The 21,939-nt window shown below is 46.2% G+C and overlaps 1 protein-coding gene across 50 annotated transcripts in view; it reads left to right on the top strand.

Annotated features, from left to right (window-relative positions):
- The window catches only part of MADD (MAP kinase activating death domain), a 37,501-nt gene that overhangs the window by 14,386 nt on the left and 1,176 nt on the right, over nt 1-21,939 (top strand). For 4 of the 50 annotated variants that reach the window (XM_033119466.1, XM_033119482.1, XM_033119473.1 and 1 more), the window contains 18 exons: nt 288-390; nt 747-933; nt 1,031-1,181; nt 1,497-1,703; nt 3,394-3,447; nt 4,416-4,516; nt 5,121-5,201; nt 5,537-5,695; nt 7,735-7,843; nt 8,115-8,177; nt 8,413-8,533; nt 8,639-8,744; nt 9,898-10,008; nt 11,928-12,035; nt 16,957-17,121; nt 17,359-17,431; nt 17,568-17,674; nt 21,793-21,839. In XM_033119466.1, coding sequence (XP_032975357.1) covers nt 288-390; nt 747-933; nt 1,031-1,181; nt 1,497-1,703; nt 3,394-3,447; nt 4,416-4,516; nt 5,121-5,201; nt 5,537-5,695; nt 7,735-7,843; nt 8,115-8,177; nt 8,413-8,533; nt 8,639-8,744; nt 9,898-10,008; nt 11,928-12,035; nt 16,957-17,121; nt 17,359-17,431; nt 17,568-17,674; nt 21,793-21,816 — 2,030 coding nt within the window. In that variant the 3' untranslated portion in view covers nt 21,817-21,839. Of the gene's footprint in view, nt 1-287; nt 391-746; nt 934-1,030; nt 1,182-1,496; nt 1,704-3,393; nt 3,448-4,415; nt 4,517-5,120; nt 5,205-5,536; nt 5,696-7,734; nt 7,844-8,114; nt 8,178-8,412; nt 8,534-8,638; nt 8,745-9,897; nt 10,009-11,927; nt 12,036-16,956; nt 17,122-17,358; nt 17,432-17,567; nt 17,675-19,677; nt 19,687-19,877; nt 19,948-21,792; nt 21,840-21,939 lie in introns of all 50 variants that reach the window. The other 46 variants (XM_033119464.1, XM_033119471.1, XM_033119487.1 and 43 more) reach the window with 21 other exon arrangements.

Genomic DNA, 21,939 nt, shown 5'->3' with positions numbered 1-21,939 from the left:
TCATGGAGCAAGCGGCATCACATGAGTGACCTGCCTTGCCCCGCCCCCCCCGTGACGCCCATGCTTGCCCATGGGGCATACTGCTGGTGCATGTGGAGTGGCCTGAGTGTCCATCCCCACTCCTTCCACATTGCCATGGCTGGTTTCTACCTGTGTGTGATGCCCCGGTGCCACCCTCACCCAGCCCTCTGGGAAATGGGTGTGGAACCTGGCTGCCCAGGACTGTGCTGACACTCGCTACTGGACTACAGAAGTGACGTCTCTCATTCCTACCTTCCCGGCTATAGGAAACAGGAGGGCCTTAGTGGACCAGAAGTCATCTGTCATTAAACACAGCCCAACAGTGAAGAGAGAGCCTCCATCACCCCAGGGTCGATCCAGCAATTCTAGGTAATAAATGGCAGAGCTGTTCGAAAAGTTCTTGGCTAGAGGTAGCGATTCCTGTACCAGACTTGCGGGACTCTCAAGAGTGGGTCAGAAGCTCTCAGTGGGTAGATGAAATCAGCTCTTGCCAGCACTTCCCATCCTGACTCAATCCCTGTGCAGCAGTAATAGCTCACAGTGTTGAGGCAGCAGCGGTGGGTAGTTGGGCAAACCAGGCTCCCTGGAGAGTTGAGGATGCAGTGCAAGGGGACGTGTGGACACGGCTTTGTGTGTTGCCCCTGGAGGCAGACCTAGTCTGGTGAAGCGGGGGGGTGCTCTGCAAAAGAGCTTATGACCACAGGAGTGGTCTGTGGAACCCACAGTGAGAACCAGCAGTTCCTGAAGGAGGTGGTGCACAGCGTGCTGGATGGCCAGGGGGTTGGCTGGCTCAACATGAAAAAGGTGCGACGGCTGCTGGAGAGCGAGCAGCTGCGAGTCTTCGTCCTGAGCAAGCTGAACCGCACCGTGCAGTCAGAGGACGATGCCCGGCAGGACGTCATCCCAGATGTGGTCAGTGTTTGGGCTTGGGACGTAGAGTCAGCTGGGAAGAGGGACACGGACACCAGAGGCAGTGCTGCCAGCTCTAGCCCCTGGGTTATTGTTGCAGGAGATCAGCCGAAAGGTGTACAAGGGAATGCTAGACCTGCTCAAGTGCACGGTGCTCAGTCTGGAGCAGTCCTATGCCCACGCAGGTCTCGGCGGCATGGCCAGCATCTTCGGCCTTCTGGAGATCGCGCAGACCCACTATTATAGCAAAGGTAAGCGTCGCACCAGCCGGGCAGCATGCTGACCACCACTCTCCCACTTGTCTCTGAAGAAAACGCACTTGTCCCCCTGACAAATTCCCCAGTGCCAAGCTACTTCCCATCAGGCTTTGGGATTTTACTTTTTCTAGTGCATGTCTGTATGTAATGAGTATTTTTCTGCCATGAAAAGTAAGATGTCAGTTTTTCTTTCCTTATACTTCATCCATTCCACCTCCTCCTGTGTTCTTGCTTCTCCCACCTCATTTCTATACCTTGATTCTCACTATCTCTTTTGACCTCTTCCCATATATTTGATCTTTTCCTCAGAACCAGACAAGCGGAAGAGAAGTCCAACAGAGACTGTAATTACACCAGTTGGCAAGGATCTTGGCCTGGCCGGGCGGGGAGACCCAAAGGCGATGGCACAGCTAAGAGTTCCCCAGCTGGGACCTCGGGCACCAAGTGCTACAGGAAAGGGTCCCAAGGAACTGGACACCAGAAGTTTAAAGGAAGAGAATTTTGTAGCGTCTGTTGGTATGTATCACTGTGTTTGGAGTGGGGAAGGGGTTCTGGCTTCTTAAATGTCCCTCCTTCCTTTCAATTCATCCAGAATCCTGCCTTTCTCTTTCCCATGCTTTGCTTTCTAGAGAGGGACATAGATCTGTGTCCATTTCAAATGATACTTCTTTACACTTCTCTATCCCTTATGCTTCATTTACAGCCACCCCCACCTACGTCTTAACATGGAAGTTTCACTTAGAGGCCCAGTGAGGCTTAGTAGGGTGTCTGAGCTGTACTCCTGGTCCCTCTTTTTATTTCCATCTGGATTTCTTCACATAGTGGAGAGGCCACATGAGCTCCTGGAAGTGACAAGGAAGTTATAGATGCATCTTTGGGCTATAAAATGATGGTCTCTAAAGCCAGTTTTCCCCCATGCGGCCATTTTGCTGCCCTCACATTTGGTCCTCTGGGCTGTGTCCGGCAACCCCATTTTCCTGAGTTTTGGACCTCAAGGTGTAGATTCTGAGTCAGCTTTTCTTGAACCCTTTCCTTACTGGACTTTTAGATTAAGAGCTTGTTTACATTTGGTGTTTCTCCATTCCCACTAAGGCAGGGCCCAGTGAGCTCTCTGGGTGTCACCTGTTTGACTCACTCCCTACTTGACCTTGAGTCATCTAGGTTGTGTCTTCGTTTTCCTTGTGTTAGGTCCCCGGGCAGTATGCTTCTAGCTGATGCCTCTTTGCCGCAAACATTAGCAGTTGCCTTATGCTCCCGTAAATGATAGTGAGGGACCAGTTTCCCTTTTAGGGGAGCTGCTCTTCTCTAGCCAGCAAACGACTGTTCTAGAGGCAACCATCCCTGTCTTTCTCCTGCCTGATGTGATGTTCTAGAAAATGTATTGACCTGCCCCAACTAGGAATGTGACTTTGGGGAAATCACTTCCCCTCTCAGGGTCTCCATCTCCTCATCTGGAAAATGAGGGGATTGAACTAAGTGGACGCTAAAGTTTTTCCAGAAAAAGAATCGTTATGATCGCTGTTCTCTTTTCTTTACCCCTACGAAGATGCTATTCTTGACCATTTAATGTTCTCTGTTACCTCTACTGGATTTCCAGATGACTGGCTAAGAACGGGTCTCTTATTAGCACAGGCACTGGTTCTGAGGGTGAGTTGGGTTTTTTCGTAGCAACAAGGAGGGATGCCAACTGCCTGCATGAGTGGACTCTGTCCCATCCAGTGAATCAAACAGATTTGTGCTCGTGCTTCTGAAAACCCTTGGGCTGCTTAAGGTGATCATCTCTCTTAACTGGAATCTTTAAATATTGCCGTTGCCCAGCTCCCTGGGCAGAGAGTGTGGTATGGTGGAGGTTTAAACTGATCCCAAGTTACCTGCTCTTGAGCACGTGCTCCGGCCTCTTGAGGGTCAGTCTCCTCCTGCCAAGGGACGCTTGATTGAAAGCTCTTCGAGCTCTAACGCTCCGCAGGCCTTTACTGCCACATTGAGGGTAGTCCGGAACTTGGAGTCTGTAGTTCATGAGTTGGGGTGAAGGCAGTAGATCGCTTGATTTTTAACCCCCCAAAGTGAAGATCTCTTTTTATCTCTCAATTTATAATCTTATGTCTGAAACTGAATCAACTTGGGCGGGTGGGTTTCCATTGCGTCTGTCTGACCAGCCTCTGACTCTCTCTGTCTTTCTCTCCTGCTTACATTGCATCTGGGGTAGAATTGTGGAACAAGCACCAGGAAGTGAAAAAGCAAAAAGCTATGGAAAAACAGAGTAAGGACCAAATGCCCCTTCCTGTTCCCAAGTCTCCCATACCTGCCAACTCCCCAGGCCCAGTTGGGGCAGGCTCCCTTTGCCGGCCCCACCCCACATTGGCTCTGGGGGGTATTGGCAATGAAAGCAGGTAGGTGGTACGTGCCGTAGAGGTATGTGGCTTGTAGGCTGCTGCTTTCCCCTTCCCCTCAGAGCAATCAGGCTGTAACCCAGGCGTCTGCTGAGTAAAACCCCTTAGAACTTGGCTCGCTATTGCCTCAGAGTTGGTGGGGAGGACGTTTGCCTATTTCAGTGTCCCTCATTGGCTGATACCTCCCTCACCCACTAGGAGGCCTGTGGGCACAGTTGGCAGAGATGGTTGCTGTCCCTCCGTGTTGAGTCTGTAGCTTCCCAACTCTCTCTGGTGGCTTGCCTAGGCACGCTTTCTTGCTTTCTGTCATTCTGTCCTTCTGCCATATCATGTGGGTGGGTGGGGGAAATGGGGTGGTTTTTATCTCAAATGTGGAAGTTGTAGGGTTGGGGGTAAGTAGTGTCCGTGGTAACAGCTGATGTTTCTCTGTCTCATTGGGCCTATCCTTTTCTAGCCCCTTTAGACACATTTGTTTGGGAAGCACTGAGTGACGTGGGGACCCTTAAATAGTTTGAGGTACCAGTGAAGCTCTGAGTGCAGTGGAATGAGGTTTAGGCATTTGTGGAGCTTTTCTGTTTTAGGATGATGTGCTCAGAATTTTCTCAGTTTGATAAGGTGACTGTACAATCCCTCGAGGCCACGTCTAAGTTTTCCTACTTGGTTGTTAAAGCATCTGGGGACGACTTCTTCCCGTGGGGCCGGGGATGTGGGGCATCCCTGGAAAGGTGACTGGGACGTGCTGAAAGGTCTGGGACCAGGCTGTGCCGCTCTCCCACTCCTTTAACCAGCCTGCCCCTCGCCTTTGTGTGCTGGCTAACACACGTCTTCCCCTACTCAGGGCCTGAAGTAATCAAACCTGTCTTCGACCTTGGTGAGACAGAGGAGAAAAAGTCCCAGATCAGCGCAGATAGTGGTGTGAGCCTGACATCTGGTTCCCAGGTTTGTGACAAGCTTGTTGAGAATTGCGAGCATTAAATGTACTACCTCAGAATACTTTTTTTTTTAAGTTAAAAAACAGAACAAAACAAGAAACCTTGAAACGACATAAATATCCCATATTCATTACGGGAATAATGAAATAAGTATAATATATCCATGTAGCACAATATTAGTATCCATTAACAACTATATTTTAAAAAAACTTAGTGACATGGGAAAATGTTGACAGAGCTATATACAGTATGATTCCAACATTTTATATACATTTTATAATGTATATAGAAGAGACTGAAAGGAAATAAATACACTAAAGACTTAACAGTGATTAATGTAAGTGGTCAGTTTATGGCTTATTTTTATTTCTTTTTTCTGTCGTGTATTTTCTATAGTTAGCACGTATTTCTTTAGTGTTTATTATTTTTCTCACTATGTACGTCATATATATTTTATATTCAAGAAAAAAGTGAATTTTTCATGACCTGTCTAGGGATGATTATAGAGGATGGGGATGGGAGGAAGGAAGAAGATACAGTATTTCCTAGGGAAACTGAGAGTAGATGGGGTACCACCCCTAATGTGTCTAAGTCCCTGTGTCTTGTTTCAGAGGACTGATCCCGACTCCGTCACTGGTGTGAGTCCACCTGTTATGATCCGAAGTTCAAGTCAGGATTCTGAAGTTAGCACCGTGGTAGGGGAACACCACACTGGCATCTTGGTGGGTGGAGTGTGGGTTCCCCTTTGGAAAAGGGCTACTTCCTCCTATGGAGGCTATGCTTAGTCTCAGGTCACCTTGGTTCTCATGGTGCAGATGTTTACCTGTCATAGGTCTTTGTACACGGGATCAGACCCTGAGCTTTCACCCAGGGCTTCTTCTCATCATGTATAGAAGGTACTTCCAGGGGCTATCTGGCACACCTTTGAAATCTGACTTTTTTTTATGGCAGCAGAGAGCTCTAACAGCTTGGCATTTCTGGGACTCTTCCCTGGGGAATATCCCTTACTACCTTTTTTCCTTTCCAGGTGAGTAATAGTTCTGGAGAGACCCTTGGAGCAGACAGTGACTTGAGCAGCAACGCAGGTGATGGACCAGGTGGCGAGGGAAGCACCCACTTGACAAGCTCTCGGGGTACTTTGTCTGATAGTGAAATTGAGACCAACTCTGCCACCAGCGCCATCTTTGTAAGCTTTGTTTACTAACAAAAGGAGAGTGTTTCTTTATGGAGTAAAAAAGAATGGAAAGTTAGGGGGCAATTAGAAGGAAAAGAGGAAGCAAGGAATGGATATCCTCATATATTTGGCAATATTTCTTAAGGCTTTTTTAAGAGTCACTTGACTCCATGACCTGGGGCTTTTAGGACTCTCTCCTGAATCTTTGATGAGTTAGGGTCCCACCCAGTCAGCTAAGGGCCTTGAATCCTACGTAGCAATAACCCCCATGTTTAAGGTGGACAAAGTGATACCTTTATGGCAATGTGGGGGCAGTTATAGCTCTCGTTTAGTACTAGTCCATTTCCGTGGGCTAGCCTAGTGTATTCTGGTTATTGCTCTGTTTGTAAGCACCTTATAATAGCATTTCATTTTAGCATATCCCTAACAGTTATTTGAAGTTTTCATTCATTAGTAAATATCTATTAAGTGATTTACTGAATGTGAGATTCTGTACTAAAGAAACAGGAATAAATAAGGCATGATTTCCACTCAAGAAGTTTCGATTCATTATGTTGCTATGACTAGTCTCTTCTGACAGGTGAGGGGAACAAAGCCTGAGAAAGAGAAGAACTTGTCCCAGGTCACACGATAAGTCAGTGATCCGTTGAAATTAAATGAATTCTTTTAGACATGCTGCTCTTCAGTATATACATGCCACGTTGGGCAGGAGTGTTAAGCACCGTGATACACTTGCCACTCTATTACAGAGCTGAGAATGGATATTCTCTACAGGAGCTCACAGGTCCTTATCTTTGGTCTGTGCAGAGAATAGAAGATGAAATTTAAATGAAACCAATTATTTCACACGATTATTTTCCGACCCCCCAGGGTCTCCTGAATATGTGTTTCTAATAGAGCAGGGGACATCCCAGAGTGAACGTAGGGAATAGAAGCTAGAGCCAGCAGAGCTATTCAAGTTAATGGACCTTAACTCTCCCCGAGTCTAAACAGACCTTTTTAATAAGAGTGTTTTAAATCTTGCTAGTGTGCTTGCATCCTGGAGGTGAAGATAGACGTAATGGAGTAGCAGTCTTGTAAGAAGCCACTCAGCCATGTGCTGTCTTTCCTGGCACCTTCCTGGGACAAATTTTTACTTGTCCTGTGCTGGTGGGCAAGGGCTCTTTGTACAGTTGAGTTGCTGAGAGCAGTTGCGTAAATCTCTGGGCTCAAGAAAGGCTGTTTTAGCAGGAAATATATTTAGTCCGTATGGTCCACTGAACAAAGAATTGGGCTGTGCACCAGGAGACTTGCATTTAGTCACACTAATTAAGTATTGCCTAATTACCTTTGATGAGTCGCTTCTCTGCTTATGCTGTTGTGTGTTTTGTGAAATGGGCATGAAACTTATCTCTTACACAGTTGAAAATCTTTTTTGAATGAATAGAAAGTCTAATATTACAGAAGTGGCAGATAAGTTACTGATATTTCTAAGGGGCAGATATTTCTAAGAGATGGTAGGAAAGAGGAAATTAACATTTATAAAATACCAACCATGTGCCAGGCACTATTAAGTGCTTTATATGTATTTTCTAATTTAATTCTTATAATAGTTAGATGAGGTAGGTATTGTAACCTTCCTTTTTTCAGTTGGAAAATGAGACTCAGAGAAGCTAAGTTTCATGCCTAAGGTCACATAGCTAGTAAGAGGCAGGGCTGTGAACCTCAGTCAGTCTGACTTGAAACCCAATATTCTTTCTACTACCTCATCCTGCTACAAAGAATTTACCTTTTTTTTTTTTTTTAAGAGCAAAAAGTCTTATGGAAACCAAAAGTAAAGTCTAAATGAAAACTTGATTGCATGTTTTAGGAGACAATAACAAAGCAGGATTATCAGATTGACTTCTGGTCAAATATTTGAGACCAGCAAAGTAGCAAAAGCAGGGCTGCTGGAGTATATGTTGCTAGTGATGACGATTGGTATGTGAGCGTCTTAGTGAGCTGCTTGGTTTACTTTGTCCCTATTCATTGGTACCTTGGGCGGCTTACCTGTCTCTCACCTCTTCTTGTAGGGTAAAGCCCACAGCTTGAAGCCGAGTGTAAAGGAGAAGCTGGTGGGCAGCCCAGTACGCTCTTCTGAAGATGTAAGCCAGCGAGTTTATCTCTACGAGGGACTCCTAGGTGAGAAACAGACCTGGAAGGTCTCTTGGCCTGGACTCAGCCGTGAAAGAGGGTAGCAGTGAACAAGCAGCTGCTTGGCTTTTTGCTGAGCTCAGTGCTGATGTTACAGGGCACGTTGATATCTGAAGCAGACGACTTACTGGGTCTAGAAAAAGCAGTGGGTGAAAACTAGGAGAGACTGGATTTTGGTATTAATCAACAGCTTCTGTCTGTCTGTCTTCCTTTCTTTCTTTTCTTGCTACCATGGTCCTTCCTGCTCGCAAATTGGCAGGAAGGGACAAAGGATCGATGTGGGACCAGTTAGAGGATGCTGCTATGGAGACCTTTTCTATGAGTAACCACCTTTCTTTGGTTCTGTGTGCTGTGTTCATCCCTCCTCCTTGGGAGGGATGGGGCCTCACTTGGAGGCAGCGGGGCTGGTGGCAGGATCTTAGATCTGGGGTGTTGAGGCTCGAGTTTCCTTTGTCTTGGAATTTGTAATGACTTCCTTTTATCTGGAGTTTATTTTGGTTTGGCAGCTATATTCTTTATATGTTATATACACCCCTTAAAAACTCTGTTCTATACAGGCAAAGAACGTTCTACCTTATGGGACCAAATGCAGTTCTGGGAAGATGCGTTCTTAGATGCTGTGATGTTGGAGAGAGAAGGGATGGGTATGGACCAGGGTCCCCAGGAAATGATAGACAGGTATGAGGCTTAGGAAGCCGTTGGGAAGAGGCACATTCAGCCTTTTCCCAGTTAGTTCTGTGGTCTCCCACCTGCGGGCTGACTTGTCCCTGTTCTCCTGCTTAGGTACCTGTCCTTGGGAGAACATGACCGGAAGCGCCTAGAGGATGATGAAGATCGCTTGCTGGCCACACTGTTGCACAATCTCATCTCCTACATGCTCCTGGTGAAGGTAATGCCGATTTTGCTTATGCCTAGATGCTGGAAGGTCAAGGCTTGTTCCTGGCACCTAATTTCTGGGGCAGTTGGGAAGCTGTCAGAGCATCTTACGAGGGAGAGCTCTCTTTCTGATTGAAAGTCTAAGCCTCTCTGCAGCTCACACATGAGCCATTTATCTGAAGCTGCCAAGCTATTGCGTTAAGAAATGCTGTCAAGGTGATTAATGATTCCGTACCATTTGTTTATTTTGAATTTTAAATGGGCTTCCATTGCTAAGTAGTTTTGCATGTCAGTAGAGCTCCCCACAGAATACAATGAATTTAAAAAAAAATTGTTTTTTAAGTAGCAGGTTCTAAAGCCTTAGAAAGTATGCTCAGAATTCACTTTTTACCACTACCCCTTTATCGTATAGAATTTTCCATGGATGTAAAAAGAGCTAGCCATTAAAAAAATAATGGTAGGTTCTGGTGACTTGGTTGTACTTGGTTTTCATAGCACTGGGAAAAAAGTATGTTACCAAATAGAAGAGTCCTGCTCTGAAAGGGACTGGGTGGGTAGAAGAGAGTAGTTTTGACAATGAGCCCCTGGGTTTCTCTTCCTCCTATTCTCCCAGCCTCTCTAAATGTGAAGGGATTAGTTGATGAAATGCCGAGAAGGCCCTCTTGGTATGTTTCATTTTTTGCTGTAAGGCTCACTCTACTCTCTTCAGCTCCAGGGGCACCAACTAACACTGGTTGGGAAAGGGTGTTGACCTTTAACCTTAGGAAGGTGTGTCGGCTGCAGCTGAGTCCACAGAGTTGCTTCTCTAAAGTCAGTGTCTCTCAGTTACCCTCTGAGGAGCCCCAGGGGTTTTCAGGGCCCCTTTAGGGGTGAATGTTATGGAATTGGTTGAGGGTAGGGAGGAAATGTCCCTTTAAGCCCCAGTCACTTAAACCAGAACTGCTCTAAGAGCCACTTTTCTGCGGAAGCCACCTAGAGACAGAACCTGGTTTTTCCTTCCCAGCCTGTTAGCAGAACACACAGTTGAATGTTTTCTCCTATACTCAGTGATATGGTCTTTTAGAATTCCACTTCTCTCAGACAGTAGGAAACTTACTGGGACATTTCCTCCACCTCAGTTGCAAGGTGAGCAGATCCCTTATTAAGATCCTATTTTGGCTTTCCAGGTAAATAAGAATGACATCCGGAAGAAAGTGAGACGCCTAATGGGAAAGTCCCATATTGGGCTTGTGTACAGCCAGCAAATCAATGAAGTGCTTGATCAGCTGACAGACCTGGTAAGCAAGTATCTCTGGGCCATCCCTTAGGCTCCCCTCCACTGCACTTGTCAGCCTCCCAGGCTTGGACCTTGAGGCCTAATGCAGAGTCTTCCCACGGGTCATTTCTTGGCTGGTAAATTTTCAGAATCCCCAGTTCTGAAAATAGGGCTATTACTCTTGATGAGGCTTTAGCCCTTCTGTTCTGTGATAGGAGTCTCTGTACTAACACTGTCCTAATGCAGCCATTTCAACATGTGGTCTGTGATCCCTGAGGATCCACAAGGTGAAAACTATCTTCCTAATACTAGTAAGATGTTATTTGCCATTTTCACTGGTTGACGTTTACCCTAATTGTGCCAAAAGGAATAGTGGGTAAAACCACTGGCACCTCAACACAGTGAAGACAGTGGCACCAAACCATGCTAGTGGCCACTGTGGTCCTCACTTCCATGCACTCTCAGCTTAAAAAGACAAAAAAAAACTCAGTTTCACTTATGAATGTCCTTGATGAAGCAGTTAAAATCATTAATATTATTAAACCTGATCCTTGATTATACATCTTTTTAATTGTCTGTGAGAAAATGGGAAATACACATAAAGCATGTCTGTTGCAAACCAGAATACGATGATTGTTTTGAGGAAAAGCCATTGTGATGGTTGCAAGGTGAACTGACAGCATTGTTCATGGGACATTGTTTTTACTTGGAAGAATGATTAACAAGTTATGGTTACTCAGAGCTGGGTATTTGGCAGATTTTTGAACTTGAAACTTCCTGACAGTGAAAGATTTTTCTAATGAGATTGATAATGGTATTAATAAATGTGATTTTTTTGATATTGTATAATAAATATGTGTCAACATTTGGAAATGCTGCTGAACTTGGTGAACCAGTATTTTCCAAATGACTAATGTGTGATATCATAAATTCAAGTGTGGGTAAAAGATCACTCAAAACGTAAGGTAAACGAATGGATTTGAATGTAACAAAGTACAAAATGTGTTTTCAGATCCCACATTGCAACTAACATTAAGAAACTTATCGAGTTTTGGTATAGTATCAAAGAAGAATATGCATATTTATCTAGAAAGGCTATTAAAACACTCTTCTCGTTTATAGATATACATCTTCGAGGCCAGATTTCCTCTATATATTAGGTTGATGCAAAAGTATTTATGGTTTAGGGCGGCTGGATATCTCAGTTGGTTAGAGAACCATGCTCTTAACAAGATTGCCGGTTCGATCCCCACAAGGGCCACTGTGAGCTGCACCCTCCACAACTAGATTGAAACAACTACTTGACTTGGAGCTGATGGGTCCTGGAAAAACACACCTGAAATAAATAAATGTGTTTTTTTAAAAAAAAGGAGTTACTGTTTAAAATATTAAAAATCGCAAAAACCACAATTACATTTGCACCAACCTATTATCTTAACCAAAGTAATATATCACAGCAGATTGAATGCAGAAGCAGATTTGAAAATCAGCTTTTTTTATTAAGACAAACAAAGAGATTTGCAAAAATGTAAAACAGTGCCACTCTTCTCATTTTTTGGGGTGTTGGAGAAATATTGTTATTTTACAAAAAATGTTATTTATATTATCACATTATGGATTTATTATTAAGGAATTGTGAATTAGTTTTAAATGAATTAATAAACATTTAAAAATTTTGTTTTAATTTCTAGTATGGTAAATACCTACAGATATAACATACATAAACGTAAGCTTTTGGGGGTCCTCAGTGATTTTTAAAAAGAATTGGAGTCCCAAGACCAGAAAGTTTGAGAACACTTCCCCTGGTGGTCAGTGGCCAGCAGATAGCACTGTGCTAAGAAAGCTGATATAAGTTAATTGCTGAATGGGGATAATTTCAAAGCTCAGAGCGCTTTGTGGGAGGGATGTATGGATGTCCCTAAAAGAGCTCTCTTTCCTCAGAATGGACGTGATCTTTCTATTCGGTCCAGTGGCAGCCGGCACATAAAGAAGCAGACATTTGTGGTACATGCGGGGACAGACACAAATGGAGATATCTTTTTTATGGAGGTAGGTGCTGGTTCATGCTAGGGGCCTCCAAGAATATTTGAGAGTCATAAGGAACTCCCAGAAGTGATGCCAGAGTATTTTCCTGTTTAGCTCATCTTCATGATTCGTTTATGATTGAATTGTCAGGCCCCTTGCAAGTAAGTTGGGATAGTAGATGATTCCTCCTCATTTCTTTTATATAATAGATTACATAGTCACCTTGTCCATTAGTCAGAACAACACAAAATGATATACATTGGGAAGTACTGCTCTCGTTCTTATCCCCATCACCTCTTCACCGCTTCCTCCTCTAACCACTTTTATTGGTTTCCTTTGTATCTTCCAGTTTCTTATGCAAACACAATAAAATATGAACGTAAATTCTTATTTTTGTTCTTTCTTAGCACATCATATCCACTTATCTGTACCTTGCTTTTTTCATTAAACATATCCTGGAGATCTGTATTAGTACAAAAAGAGCTTTCTCATTTTTTTTTTTAATAGCTGCGCAGTATTCTACTGTGTGACTGTACCATAGTTTATTTAACCAGTCAGCATGTACGTGCCCTTGGTTTTCTTCCAAATGTGTGCTGTTGCTAATTGTCCTACTATGGATGATGCTGAGCCTGCTTCATTTCATACATGTGCAGGTTTATCTAAGGATTCCCAGAAGTGGGATTGCTGGGTCAAAGGGAAAATATAAATATGCATTTATAATTTGGGTTGATATGACTCTGAAGTACCTCTTAACATATAATAGTCCCCCTTTCCACTTTGCCAGTAATTTTGTTGAAGAAATTTATGGAGTGGTTGACATTCTAGATTTTTTGCTGATTGCGTCTCCTTCATATTAACCTGTTTCTCTATCACTTGTGTTTCTTATAAAGGAGTAGTTCAATGAGGAGGTTTGATGAGTTTCCGGTTCAGTATTTTAGCGATAATACTTCGTAAGTGGTACTATGTATTTGCCGTTGCCTCGTATGGTTGACTCTCCTAGTGGTCTGTAGGTTCAGACATGGGCAGCCTGACCTGTCCACTTAAAGTTCCTAAGTAGTCTTCTGATTTTGCTTATGATATTTTTTGCCATGCAGAATTTTTTTTTACTTTTATGTAGTTGAATTAATCATTTCTTTTACTGCTTCTGGATCTTGAGTCACATTTAGAAAAACTCTTCTTACTCCAGGCTTATAAAGGAAATTGACTGTTTTTCTTTATTTCTGTGTTTTTAATTCCAAAATGGATCTCTTCTAAGTAACTGTAGGGACCAGGTACACCTTCTATATACAATAGTGAAATTAAATAATGTTTTACAAGTATTCTGGTTCCTTGTGGCATAGTTGAATTTGATTTTCACATTCACAGCTTTTTAAACAGGTGGTTTATGGAACACGGGCCAGGGATTCTGTTCTGAAGCAGAAATGCACAAGTTGTCGTAGCCGAGAAGGGAGTCATTTTCATGTCACCCTGAAGTGTTAGGATTTAGCCAGGTGTCTCTGAGAGCTGCGTGCTAACTTAGGACATCTGCACCACAATAGTGGTGGCAGGGGATCCTCACCCTTTCCTTTTCCTTTTAAAAAATAAATGTCTCCAGAAGGTTCCCTTAAGTATAGGACTCACTGTCACCACTGTACAGGGGAGCCTCATACAGAGTCCCTGAAGTATGGGATGGGCCATCACTTCACAGATGCCTCTGCCTAGAAGTGCTGCCATGCCAAATGAGGGTACCTCACTCCCTCTGTCATCCCCTGGCTGCTGGGAGGTTGACTTCGCCCTTCTCATCACTGCCTGCTGGCTGCATGATCAGTTGGATAGCAATTTGCAAAGACTTTATAACATCATCTTTATTGCCCTTTTTAAAAAGTCAAATGAGGTCACATTGGTTAATGACATTCTATAAATTTCAGGTGTACAATATAATTTGCTATCTGTATACGCTATCGTGTGCTTATACCCAGTCTAGTTTCCTTCAGTTACCATATATTTGACTCCCTTTACCCAATTTGCTTTGCCTCCAATGCAAAAGTGAAACGGTATATGCTTTAAAAGTTTCAAACCAGGGGCCCGCTGGTTAGCTCAGTTAGTTAGAGCGCAGTACTCATGATACCACGGTTGCCGGTTCGATCCCCACATGGGCCACTGTGAGCTGCTACCTCTACATCTAGATTGAAACAACTACTTGATTTGGAGCTGATGGGGCCTGGAAAAACACACTTTAAAAAAAAAAGTTTCAATCACTGCACTGTACACCTGAAGCTGAGCAATAATGAATGCCAACTATATATATATATATATATATATATATAGATATAGATATAGATATATATATATAGATATGTACGTATACATTTACAAGAGGCAGAGTACAGCATTGGGAGTGGAGATAGTGGAAATGGGATGGCTCGGTGCGATGTCAGAGAGATAGTGGATGGGGGAGGGGGGTCCACAGTGTGAGGGGTATAAATGATAAACGTCTAAGTAAAAAAAAACAAAAAAAAACTCATAGACACAGACAATAGTTTAGTGGTTACCAGAGGGTAAGGCGGGTGGGGGGTGGGAGATGAGGGTAAGGGGGATCAAATGTATGGTGATGGAAGGAGAACTGACTCTGGGTGGTGAACACACAATGTAATTTATAGATGATGTGATACAGAATTGTACACCTGAAATCTATGTAATTTTACTAACAATTGTCACCCCAATAAATTAAAAAAAAAGTTTCAAACCATATAGAAGTAAATAAAGTAAAAAGTCAAGTCAGTGTCTCCCTTTACTTCCTTCCAATGCCATGACTCAGAAGTAACCACTTGTTAAGGAGTTTGGTGTGAAGCCTTGCAGATTTTTTAAAAATGCATATTTGTATAAATAGAGCTTACTTACATGGAATTTTGTTTTAGTGTTTACAAAAGTGGTATCAAACTACAAATATTGTTATATAATTTGTTTTTTGTTTTTTCACTTAATGTATCGCAGACATCTTTCCATTAGGTGTTATATAGATGTACCATAATTTATTTGACTAGTCCTTCCCACCTTTTTTTTTTTAAAGCATTGCTTAATTTAATGTCCTTAAACATATATCTTTTCACATTTACATGGGAATTTCTCTAGGATAGATTCTTAGTGTGAAATTTCTGAATCAAGCTTACATACATTTACAGTTTTGATAGATCCTGCCATATTGCCATCGCAAAGGTTATACCAGTTTTCACCTGCACCAGTAGCGTATGCGAGCATGACATATTATTACCATGATCTCTCTAGGCTGGAAATCATGTGTTCTCCTAAATACCTGCTCTTCTCCTTTACATGATATTCTTTAAAAGATGATGCAGAATGGGATAGTTTTCTCCATTTTCCACATGGAGAAAGAAAACCAGGGTTAGACCGGGGCTAGAACCAAAGTTTCTAATTCTTAGCCTCTTTGGCCCTTTTTTTCATAATGCTTTTAGAACCCCAGTAAACTCTTAGGTAGTCGAGTAAACTTGGTAGTCTTGTGTATTCCTTATTCATTCACCTCATATTTATGGAGCACATATTATGTAGTAGGCATTGCTGGGTTTGGGGTTACAGCGGTGAATAAGAGAGACGTGGTTTCTGTTGCCCTTACAGGGTTGACAAACCATTGGGGAAGTCAGATAATTAAACAGTGTCATAAAGTATGATGAGCATTATGAGAGAAGATGTTCAGGGTGGGTGTTATGGGAATTACATAGCAGAGGGTCTAGGAGTCGTGGAGGACCCCTCAGAAGTGACCTCTGAGCTCAGACCTGAAGAGTAGGAGTTAATGGCTGGAGTGGGGGAGGGCAGAAGTGTTCCAGGGATATTTGAGGTGGAATGGATGGGACTCCATGGTGTGTAGAGGGAAAGGAAGGAGCCTTGCGTGACTCATTTCTGGCTTCGGCAGCTGGTTGGATGCTCATGCCATTTACTCAGTTAGGGACTTGGAAGGAGGATCTGCCCAGGAGGCGATGTTGAGTTGAGATTTATACACAGTGAGTTTGAGGGGCTGCCTGTGAGACAACCAGATAGAGGGAGGTCAGGAACAGGTCTCGTACAGAGAAAGATTTGAGAACCATCCATGTGGTCATAACAATTATATTTCTTATAGCAGAATTCTATTGTTACAGCAGCTAACGCTAGGGTACTTTCTGTGTGCCTGGCTTTGTTCTAAGAAGTTTATGCACATTGACTTATTTAATCTTCACAGTAACTCCATGAAGTTACTGCTGTTACTCTCCTCATCTTGTGCATGAGGAAATGTCCGTGCAGGTTGATGTGCTCAAGGAAGGGGACAGCGAGGATCTAAACCCAGGCAGTGTGACCTCAGCCCTCTGCTCTTCGCCCCTCCTGGAATGTCTCCCATAATAACTGGAGGCATGGAACACATACCTTCACCTGAGGGAGAATGTGGAACAAGAAAGGAGGTGAAGGAGGACTTGGCCTTTTAATTTATATCCTGTATTGTATAATTGTTTCACAATAAGCAATGTCCATGCGTCACTTGTGTGATTAATTTTTTAAAAGATTTATGCAGAACTCTGGCCAAGCCAGGGTGAGCAATGTGTTGGTGCCCTTTTTCTTCCTTGGTTACGCCTGCCATGATCCCCTGCCGTTGTGCCCGTCATCACAGAGATGACTCCCTAAGTTGCAGGAGGGAGGCATGAGCTGTCCTCCGAGTACTTTTGAGTCCAGAACATGTAAGAGGTAACACACATTGACCGAAATGAGAGGTGAGCCTCTTCCTGCTCACAGCCTCCTTTCCATGACTCTTTCTTTCAATAAGCCTTCTCGGGGACAGTATGTCCGGCCGTTTAGTGTTTGTGTGTCCACCTGAGGACGACTGTGAGCGTAAGTCAGCCCAGCTGTCCCCAGTGCAGTGTGGCCTGGGATGCTAGAAACTTGACGAGACAGGCCCACTGACCTGGCCTGTGCGCTCCCCCAGGTGTGTGACGACTGCGTGGTGTTACGCAGTAACATCGGGACGGTATACGAGCGCTGGTGGTACGAGAAGCTCATCAACATGACCTACTGTCCCAAGACCAAGGTCTTGTGCTTGTGGCGTAGAAACGGCTCTGAGACCCAGCTCAACAAATTCTACACCAAGAAGGTACCCAGGAACTCTGGGCTGGGGCTGGGCGTGGAGGCCAAAGTGGTGAGTTTCTGGTAGAGCAGTTAAAATTCCAAAACCTGTGTGTGGAGCCCCACTTTTGCCTCTGGCTGCTGCGTAAAACTGTCTCTGGGGTCCTGGCATCGGCCCAGGCCTTCAGCAGCCATCATGAAGCAGAGGGCGGGGATCTCTGGAAAGCGCGCATGACAGGCAGCCCTCTCCCCCGTGTGTGTGCAGTGTCGGGAGCTGTACTACTGTGTGAAGGATAGCATGGAGCGTGCGGCCGCCCGCCAGCAAAGCATCAAACCTGGTGAGAAGAGAAAACTCCCTGAGCGGGTGCCTTCCGTTTCTTTTCATCAGTCCTTATGCGTGTCAGAGGCCTGGCATGAAGCCAGGCTGCGGGATCCCACCTCCCAGTTAGCTGATGACCTCCTCCCTCACCACAGGACCTGAACTAGGTGGCGAGTTCCCTGTGCAGGACATGAAGACTGGTGAGGGTGGCTTGCTGCAGGTCACCCTAGAAGGGATCAATCTCAAGTTCATGCACAACCAGGTAGGTACAAGTGGCAGCACAAGGCTTCCTAGCCCTGTTGTTCCATCTGTAATAAGGATCAGTGTCCAGGACCCCAGTGCTTTCCCAGTGAGCATGAGGGCCTCTGAGGCTAGTGGGAGAATTGGGGCAGCTGGACCAGAGAGAGAAATCAGAGAGGAGGGCACAGTGACATTGACAGCCACCTTGAAGGTGCAGCAGGGAGCTCACACGGGGGACTGGGAGAGAGGGAGCCTCAGCAGCTGGGCTGCCTCCATCCGTTAGACTCAGCACAGTGTGAGTGGGAGCGTCTCACTTGGCCCTTCTTTGCCGTGTCTGCACTTCCTGTTCCCAGGGTTTGCTTTTGCTTGGTGGTTTTGCTTTGAGAGTCTAGACCAGCTGATCTCTTCACTCGTGTGTGTCTGGTGTACTTGAAGTTTGCGTGTGTGTGTGTGTGTGTGTGTGTGAGAGAGAGAGAGAGAGAGAGAGAGGGAGAGAGACAGATTGAGAGAGAGAGAGAGGCTTGTGTCTGTCTTATCTGGAGTGTGTGTGTTTGCCTTTTTCTCCTGCTGACTCTTCTTCCTATTCTTTTCCTTCCTCTGAGTGTCCCCACTCTGTCCCTGCTCCACAGGCCCCACTCCCCTTCTTTTGCCTGGGGAACACTTCGGGATACATCTTTCCCTCATTGTGATTCCACCATAGCTGACTTTTTTTTTTCTCTTGGTCTTTTAACACAGTGACACTTTTTCTCTCAGTGGACATTCCTTAAGCTAATTCCTTTCTGAGGCCAGCGCATCATCCCAGGTCCGTTCCCAGTTCTGACTCTTCACATAAGTGCCTTCCCTCCCCTTTCCCTGATGTCCTGGTTCTTCTCCTTGAGGCTCTGAGCCAGAGCCGAATGTGTGCAGCACCACAGCCCTGGCCAGGCATCAGATACTCGGGGGAGGTGACCATCTGGACTCTGTAGCTTTCTCCCTCACTTGACACTTCAGTTCTCCTTCAGGAGTCTAGTTCTGCAGCTTTGGTGTGATGGGAAATAGCTGCCCAGGCTTCTTGGAAGTGTACTTGCAATAGTATATTTACTCTTAGTAATACCGATATTTTGAATAGTACACTTGAGACCTTAGGGTCAGCCTAAAGAAGGGGTTTACTTCAGTACTTTTCTGGACCACGAAGGTGCTGGCACCTCTTGGGGAGCAGGCTTCTGACTGCGTTTTCGTGCTGTGGCCTCACCTGACGCCTCACCTTCTGAAGAAGAGCTCTTGTTCCCACCCAGCCGCCCTCTTCCGGGTCCCGCCGCACTGCAGCCCCTCTGGACTGCCTAACATCTATTACAAAGTTTGTTCAAGCTGAGAGGGAGCTTAAGGCTTTGCTCCAGAAGTTAGATCCTATGGAGGGGAAATCGGACCCTAGTGACAATGAAACAAGGGCCGTGGGGTCCACCTCCTACCGCATAACAGTCAGTGGGAGTTCAGGAAGCCTGAGACCTTCCTTCCGATGGACTTACGCAGTTGGGGTAACAAACGGAGAAAGCGTTTCTGTGGAGTTAGGATGGATTCGGAGCCCAGCTTTGTTATTCGTGGGCAAATAAACTTCCTGATCCTCAGGGTCCTCATCCACAAAGAGAGGGGAGTAGTCTGTACTGTGCCACGTAGATGTAAAGATTGCAGGTGGTGTTTGTAGAGCTCCTAGTTGGTGCCCACAAGTGGTAGCTATCGATAGCGTCACCTCATGCTTCTTGGGAGGCCTGGATCCTGTTTCCAGGAAGGTAGCAACTCCTCCACCCCAAGGACAGTCTGAGGGGAGCTTTGCGCCCGTGCCAGCCCTCTGCGCCGGAGGACGATGCATGGAAGGGTAGAGAGCCGAGGGGCTGCGTGGGGGGACCCCTGGGGCACAGTGTCCTACGAACACTGCCCTGGACACAGGGTACAGTCGGGCAGCCCAGGCCGGCAGAGGGGCCTTTGGGTTGGGTTTGACCATTAAAACTAACACCTTCATTTCTCTCCCATGCTTTCTCCTCCGGCCAGGAGCGGAAGGTACATGCCCTTTCTGCTATCTTCGCTTCTTAGCGCTTTGAGTTGTGTGTGTGTGTGTGTGTGTATTCTTCTGTCCTCCCTTTGGGAAATAGTTTCTCTGTGTGTGGGTGGGGCTCTAGCTGGGAGAGTGGGCTTTGGGGGGCAAGGGGGAGCCTCTGGGCCTTACCCCACCCTCCCTCCCTCTCTTGCAGGTTTTCATAGAGCTGAATCACATTAAAAAGTGCAATACAGTTCGAGGCGTCTTTGTCCTGGAGGAATTTGGTAATTACACTATTTTGCTCTTAGGTCTGGACTCACATGGCAGTAACTCAAACCTCGGAGCTCCAGAGGAGGGACTAGGGGCAGAGAGAAGAAGAATCTCTGCAGAGAGGTCTGGAGGGGCAGGAGTGATAGGGAAGAAAAGGGAACCCTGAGACGAGAGAAGGGGAGAAATTAAAGAGAGACAGTGGCAGCTAGGGAGTGGGTCACAGAAGAGCAAGTGGCCTTAGACGGGCTCAGAGTTTGGAGGTGGCACTAAAGAGGCTCAGTGAACTAGGGCCAGCCAGTGGTCAGAACGTTCTGAGGCAGAGCAGGCTGGCTGAGCCCCAAGCTCTGCTGTGCTCGTGTCACCTGCTGCGACCTTGCTAGTAGCCCAGTGCTCCATCCAGCCACCCTGGTGTCACTCTGGTGTTCAGCTAGCCTCTGTGCTAGCGGGGGAGTATGTGGCTGTCCAGACAGACTCACTCTGGGGGGCAGAGAGGCCTAGGGGCTCAAGCAGCCGGGGCAGTTGTAGCTGGAAGCCAGGAGCCAGCCTCTTCCCAGCCAAGCACGGACTGTGGTGTAGTTCTCACCCTGGGGCTTTGAGTTCCTGCTGTGTTTGTGCTTCATTCTTTTGTGCCCCTCATCGCTGCTATGAAAACCTTCGTTCTCCAGCAGGTAAAGTGACCTCGGCTCGGCTCGTGCTGCCTTCCCCCAAGTCCCTGTCTGGGGCCCTGCAGTGGGTGGGGCGGGCTCCCTTCAACCAAACCAGCTGCTCATATTGCCAGTTCGTCTCTTCCTTTCTCTGCCCACCCTCTTCCTCCCCAACCTGCCTCCACCCGTGCGCTGGCTCACTGGTTCTGAGTTTTCTCCCTGTGTGCCCCTTCTCTCTTCTGCTAGAGAGATATTTGGGGAAATCTTCCAACTCAGGAGAGGACCCTGGCTTCTTGCTCCACCTTTGATGAGTTAAGCCTCATTGACCCTGAGCCCCCCAAATTCTACCTCCCAGGGTCAGAAGGAGGTGTGACCAACTCTCATCCTACCTTTTCTGGCTCCCAGGGGGATGCCATGCCCCTCTGCTCCTATCTCCAGGGGCCACGATGATGGCAGAGCCCGGGGGGCCTTACTCCTTCCTCTGGCCAAGCAGAACCCCTGCATGGCTGGGGCAGGGGTGACTTGGTTTGCATTCTGGGCTGTGGACATATGTGTATTTTGCCTGATGCTCCCTATCACCTCCCTCCCGGGTGCTGTACTTGCCTGTCTCTTCTGCTCGGTGTGTCTGCTCCAGAGCCCTCTGACGCTCTCCCTCACACAGGCAGGCCTGGGGCTCTCCTGCCACTCAGGGAAGGAAACTGAGAAGTCTGGTGGGTTTAGTATCATGCCACTTCTTCATCCAGCCTCAGAACCCTCCATGTAGAGGCTGGGAATACAGGGAACCAAAGTTTCGGGCTGGTGACAGGGATGAGTTCTCAGGCATCTCAGCAAAGTAAGGCACAGGCTGGACAACCCCCTTCTCCCAATCCAAGCCTGGGAATACCCCACTGCACTTCTCAGGGGCCTGCACAGTAGCAATGACCAGGCTGGTGAAAGGCTGACCTGCACCCCTGTTGGGGCTCTCAAGGAAGTGGGTAGAGTCACGGCCATCGAGCAAGGAGCAACTGCAGACCTCAGCGGGCAGTGTCTGGGGCAGTGTCCTCTCATTCTGCAGAGGCTGGACGGAAGCTGTCATAGCCTAAGCTGCTGCAGCCATTGGGAGAGGCCACTGAAGGGAAGGGGATCCTGGTGCCGGGCGCTGCCGCCTGGGGGAGCATGGCACTATTGCTCTTAGTTTTGAACTTTCTGTTTTGTCTCTTGCCCGTCCGGTTTTAGTTCCTGAAATTAAAGAAGTGGTGAGCCACAAGTACAAGACACCAATGGTGAGTGTGCCTGTGCAGGGCTCCCAGGGGATCTCCAGACAGCAGTGGGGTGGGCCCTCTGAGAGCACAGGGGGAGGGGTAATGAGGAATGCTTTGAGAG

The sequence above is a fragment of the Rhinolophus ferrumequinum genome, chromosome 11 (genome assembly GCF_004115265.2).
Source record: "Rhinolophus ferrumequinum isolate MPI-CBG mRhiFer1 chromosome 11, mRhiFer1_v1.p, whole genome shotgun sequence".
NCBI lineage: Eukaryota > Metazoa > Chordata > Mammalia > Chiroptera > Rhinolophidae > Rhinolophus > Rhinolophus ferrumequinum.
The sequence above is the reverse complement of the archived record's forward strand: the minus strand, read 5'-3'. Positions and strand labels throughout refer to the sequence as shown.